This window comes from Moschus berezovskii, chromosome 6, assembly GCF_049115385.1.
Source record: "Moschus berezovskii isolate FMDL1 chromosome 6, NW_MosBer_1.0, whole genome shotgun sequence".
In the NCBI taxonomy this organism is placed as follows: domain Eukaryota; kingdom Metazoa; phylum Chordata; class Mammalia; order Artiodactyla; family Moschidae; genus Moschus; species Moschus berezovskii.
This window is the reverse complement of record NC_142465.1, coordinates 75,157,148-75,163,147: the sequence shown is the minus strand read 5'-3', so window position 1 is coordinate 75,163,147 and position 6,000 is coordinate 75,157,148. Positions and strand designations below refer to the sequence as shown.

At 48.5% G+C, this 6,000-nt stretch overlaps 1 protein-coding gene across 4 annotated transcripts in view; it reads left to right on the top strand.

Annotated features, from left to right (window-relative positions):
• The first annotated feature begins 4,634 nt into the window (after window positions 1–4,634).
• Window positions 4,635–6,000, top strand: part of CRY1 (cryptochrome circadian regulator 1) — an 85,409-nt gene continuing 84,043 nt past the window's right edge. For 2 of the 4 annotated variants that reach the window (XM_088837167.1, XM_055396553.2), the window contains exon 1: window positions 4,636–5,668. In XM_088837167.1, coding sequence (XP_088693293.1) covers window positions 5,511–5,668 — 158 coding nt within the window. In that variant the 5' untranslated portion in view covers window positions 4,636–5,510. Of the gene's footprint in view, window positions 5,669–6,000 lie in introns of all 4 variants that reach the window. The other 2 variants (XM_088837168.1, XM_055396555.2) reach the window with 2 other exon arrangements.

Sequence of the window (6,000 nt, the reverse complement as noted above, 5' to 3'; positions counted from 1 at the left end):
TGAGATATAACCCAGCATTTTCCTTCTTAGTCCCATACTTGTTCAACCACCAGGAAGTTGGAACCAACCAGAACTTCACAAGAGATTCCTGAAAATGTTACCCATACCTTCTTTTCTTCTTCACACATAAACACTCTGAAAAAGAAAGGGAGAGGTGGTATCAGTGAGGGATAGAATGTGATAAGGAAAGAGCTTTGGGTTCAGAAATAGTCGTGGTTTTTCATCTGGTTTTACTACTTATTTGTATTTGAGCTTTAGCATCTTCATCTGCACAGTGAGTGTAAACTATTACTAAATAAGTGGCCTTACTGGATTAATAATAACCTGTATAAAGTACCTGGCATATAGTAGATGTTCAATAGGTCACAGCTTTATTTTATTGAAGTATAATTGCTTTACAATGTTGTGTTAGTTTCTGAAATACAACGAAGTGAGTCAACTGTATATATATATACAATCCCTCCCTCTTGAACCCCCCTCCCACCCACAGCTCTCCACCTCAAAATCACGGCTTTTATTAAATTGTTGCAAAAATATATTAAAGTAATAATCTTGTTGCTCAGTTGCTAAGTCGTGTCCAATTCTTCGTAACCTCATGGACTGTAGCATGCCAGGCTTCCCTGTCCTTCACTATCTCCCAGAGTTTGCTCAAACTCATGTCCATTGAGTTGGTGATACCATACAACCATCTCATCCTCTGCAGCCCCCTTCTCCTATTGCCTTCAATCTTTCCTAGCATCAAGGTCCTTTCCAATGAGTCAGCTCTTCACAAAGTATTGGAGTTTCAGCTTCAGCATCAGTCCTTTCAAAGAATATTCAGGGTTGACTTCCTTTAGAATTGATTGAGCTTCTTGTAGTCCAAGGGAGTCTCAAGGGTCTTCTCCAGCACCACAATTCAAAAACATCAATTCTTTGGGGCTCAGCCTTCTTTATGGTCTAAATCTCACATTTGTACATGACTGCTGGAAAAACCATAGTTTTGACTATACGGTTTTTTGTCAGCAAACTGATGTCTCTGCTTTTTAATATATTGTCTACGTTTGTCATAACTTTTCTTCCAAGGAGCAAGCGTCTTTTAATTTCATGGTTGCAGTCACCATACGCAGTGATTTTGGAGCCCAAGAAAATAAAATGTCACTGCTTCCCGTTTTTCCTCTTCTATTTGCCATGACAATAGAAGGGACCAGATGCCATGCCATAAAAACCCCCTCACTCTTTGAGGAATGCATGGTTGACAGTACTGACTTTTTCATAATTTAGTACTTTCATGTGTAAATGAAAGTTACACATATACCCACATATAGCTGTCTGTTTAAAAAATCCATCTTTATTGAATGGACAATTGGCAAACATAAACCAACTCCACACAAATCAATATTCTCTCTACCTCCCACTGTTTCATTTGACCGCTTGAAAATAATTCTTATGTCTTTAGACATACTCTGCTTATTTTCAAACTGCCTAAACTGAAACATGAAACATTGTATTTTTAAAAGTATGTTCCGTTTAGTTTAGTTCAGTCGCTCAGTCGTGTTCGATTCTTTGCGACCCCATGAACCACAGCACGCCAGGCCTCCCTGTCCATCGCCAACTCCTGGAGTTCACTCAAACTCATGTCCATTGAGTCAGTGATGCCATCCAGCCATCTCATTCTCTGCGTCCCCGTCTCCTCCTATCCCCAATCCCTCCTAGCATCAGAGTCTTTTCCAGTGAGTCAACTCATTGCATGAGGTGGCCAAAGTATTGGAGTTTCAGCTTTAGCATCAGTCCTTCCAATGAACACCCAGGATTGATCCCCTTTAGAATGGACTGGTTGGGACTCTCAAGAATCTTCTCCAGCACCACAGTTCAAAAGCATCAATTCTTCGGCGCTCAGCTTTCTTCACAGTCCAACTCTCACATCCATACATGACCACGGGAAAAACCATAGCCTTGACTAGACGGACCTTGGTTGGCAAAGTAATGTCTCTGCTTTTTAATATGCTAGTATTAAGTATGTTAGGCCCTGGAGTATGAGACAATCCAAGTGAAGGCATAGCTCTGTCTGCCACATCCTCTACAAAAGTGATTGGCCCCTTGGAGTGGTAATTAATCAAGGCTCACCCTCATTGATAAAAATAACCATTTAATACTTCATAGTGAACAACAGGCTTTCACATACTATATAATTTTAAATGTTCTTAGCAAACTGAAGAGAGGATGCTATGTCCTTCCTATGGCAACAAAAGCAGGGTTAGGAAAGACATCCAGACATACTGGCTCACTAGATGATGAAATTTATTTCGCTGCTGTATTAGTTTGCTAGAGCTGCTGTGGCAATGTACCACAAATTGAGTGGCTTAAAACAACAGGAATTTATTGTCTCACAGTTCTGGAGGCTGGAAGTCTGAAATCAAAATGTTGGCAGGGCCATTCTCCCTCTGAAGACACTAGGGAAGGATCTGTTCCAGGCTACTCTCCTATCTTCGAGTAGGTCCTTAGTTTATGGCAGCCTAAGTCCAATCTTCATAAGGCCTTCTCTCCCGAGTATGAGTCTGCTGTCTGCATCCGAATTTTCCCTTTTATAAGGACATTAGTCATTGGATTTGGTCCCCGAATGACCTCATCTTAATTTCATCATCTGCAAAGATCTTATTTCCAAATAAGGTCAAATTCACAGGTACTAGGGGTTACAGAAAGTGAAGAGGAACTCAAAAGCCTCTTGATGAAAGTGAATGAGGAGAGTGAAAAGGTTGGCTTGAAGCTCAACATTCAGAAAACAAAGATCATGGTATCTGGTCCCATCACTTCATGGGAAATAGATGGGGAAACAGTGGAAGCAGTGTCAGACTTTATTTTTGGGGGCTCCAAAATCACTGCAGATGCTGACTGCAGCCATGAAATTAAAAGACACTTACTCCTTGGAAAGAAAGTCATGACCAACCTAGACAGCATATTAAAAAACAGAGACATTACTTTGCCAACCAAGGTCCGTCTAGTCAAGGCTATGGTTTTTCCTGTGGTCATGTATGGATGTGAGAGTTGGACTGTGAAGAAAGCTGAGCACCGAAGAATTGATGCTTTTGAACTGTGGTGCTGGAGAAGACTCTTGAGAGTCCCTTGGACTGCAAGGAGATCCAACCAGTCCATTCTAAAGGAGATCAATCCTGGGTGTTCATTGGAAGGACTGATGCTAAAGCTGAAGCTCCAATACTTTGGCCACCTCATGCGACGAGTTGACTCACTGGAAAAGACTCTGATGGAGGAGGGATTGGGGGCGGGAGGAGACGGGGACGACAGAGAATGAGGTGGCTGGATGGCATCACCGACTCGATGGACATGAGTTTGAGTGAACTCCCGGAGTTGGTGATGGACAGGGAGGCCTGGCGTGCTGTGATTCACGGGGTCGCAAAGAGTCGGACACCACTGAGCGACTGAACTGAACTGAACTGAACTGAGGGGTTACATGACTTTTAGAGGTACACAACTTGATTTGTAATAATTGCCGTATCTTTCCTCCTTTTAGCCTTGTCAAACACACTGGTGACAAACAGCATTCATTCATTCACTCATTCATTCAATAAACATTTGACTGTGTAGAAATATATTCCCTAGCTCAAAGGTGTTGTAGTGAGCAGCAGATTCTAAACAGCATTTATAGAGCGAAAAATAGCACGCATAAAGGTTAGGAGACACATCATGAACTCCAAGAGGGCTTTTCTCTTCCTCTCTTTCTCTGTGTACCTACAGTACTTTGAATAGTGCCAGTTTCATTAAGTGATTGATGAATGAACATAAAGTTATTGCATGCCTAAGGAACAGTGATTCCCTTGTAGTTCAGTCCCTAAAGAACCTGCCTGCAATGCAGGAGTCCCAGGTTCGATTCCTGGGTGGGAAAGATCCCCTGGAGAAGGAAACGGCAACCCACTCCAGCATTCTTGCTTGGAGAATCCCATGAACAGCGGAGCCTGGCAGGCTACAGTCCATGGGGTCGCAAGAGTCGGACACGACTTAGTGACTAAAACAAGGAACAGCAAGGCCTGAAGTTCATTGACCTTAGCGGGGTAGGCAAAGTCCCCATCGCAAAGAGCCCTCCAAAACGCACTGGGTGTAGAAAGGAAGGCTGACATGTTGACGACACACAGATAGTATTAAGGAATTCCAGAGATGCTCGGCACCACCCTGCGAATTAATCCTCTTCCCCAGAGCTCATACAAGGATCCAGCACCGCTAGGGCCACAAGAATGAGAAGGGAGCCAACTCTATACACTCCAAAGTAGGGTTGGGTTCTCCAGCGAAAGCTGGATGGAAAGACATGTTTTGGACTCTAAGTCGGTGTAGAACCTCCTACTCTGCTCTTTCCACTCCATCCTGCCCTCACTCATTCCCCGTCGGATCCCCGCTCCGGCTCCTGGAAGACACCGTGATGTCTCCACGCCTTCTGCGAACCCCGCGGGAGGAATCCCCAAGCGCGCTCCGGCTCGCCGGCCCCGCCCTCCTTGACTCCGAAACGCAGCGAGAGCGCACGCGCACCCTCACGGGCCAAGCGCGCGCTCGCGAGCTCCCCGCAGCCCCGTGCTCATCCGGGTCTCAGCGAGTCTCAGCCAATGGTGGACGTTCACAGCCCCCGAGGGCGGGGCTAAGCCTTCCCTCACATGGGGCCTTGGCTAACTCTGGGCGCTTTCGGGCAACCGCGATTTGTTGGCCGAGGAAAGGGACAGAGGCAGTGTCTAGCGTCTGGGAGAGGATCGATGGATTTGACATGGAGTAGCTGCCGCCTCCTAGAAGCGACTGAAGTGCAAGCTGATTCCCCAGTCGGAGCCGCTGTAGTAAACACACTTCAGAAACGTGAGGTGCCGGTGGTCACGTGGGGAGTGCGCCCTCCAATGAGGAGCCGAAGGCGGGGCTGAAGCCGCTGACGCGGCGGTGGCGGCGGAGTCACCCGGGCAGCCTCGGGACGGGTCACCGGCCGGCAGCCGTCCAGCGGCCTCGACCACCGCCTTGCGTGCTCTGTCCTCACTTCTCTTACCCGGGCCGAGAGGCCGCGTGGCCGACAGGGACTGAATTCTCTGTCATCCCTGTCGGTGGTTCGCCTCAGGCAGGGCGGTCTGCTCCTCAGGGGCCGCCTCGGTGGGCGAGGTTTCCGTGCAGAGAACCTCTTGGGGCTCCCCGCGCCCGCGCGGGCCGTGGTGGAGTCTCGGGCTTGTGGAACTTGGTCAGCCTCCGGAGGTCCGGGGACCTCGAAGTTATGCGTCTTTTCCAGTCGGTGGCGGCGAGTGCCGGCTCCTAAAGGGCGTCACACCGGGACTCCGCTGACTGGGCAACCTCCATTCATCTTCCAGCTGCGCCGCCAGCGCCCTCTCCCTCTCCAGTCCCCTCCTCGGACTCATCTTTTCCTTCCCCTCCTCTGCTTTCCTCACTCCTTGGGTGCGGCGATTCTCCTGCGATCGGAGGTGTCGGTTATGAGCCAGACCCTCCTACCCTGAATTTCTCGGCGGAGGAGCTCGGCGGCGCCGCACCGCGCCCCCGGGATGGGGGTGAACGCCGTGCACTGGTTCCGAAAGGGGCTCAGGCTTCACGACAACCCCGCCCTGAAGGAGTGCATCCAGGGCGCCGACACCATCCGCTGCGTCTACATCCTCGACCCCTGGTTCGCCGGCTCCTCCAACGTGGGGATCAACAGGTGGCGGTGAGTAAAAATCCTGTGGGAAATTGATTTCGCTGTTGAATGAATCAAGACTTTACATGCCATCAGCCAGACCTGAGAATTGAAATCTTGCACAGCCTTGCCCGTACTGTTTTAATTATTGCAGGTGCTTTAAGTATTAAATGGGCTTCCCTGGTGGCCCAGCTGGTAAGGAATCCGCCTGCAATGCGGGAGATCTGGGTTCGATCCCTGGGTTGGGAAGATCCCCTGAAGAAGGGAAAGGCTACCCACTCCGGTATTCTGGCCTGGAGAATTCATGGACTGTACCGTCCATGGGGTCGCAAAGAGTCGGACACGACTGAGCGACTTTCACT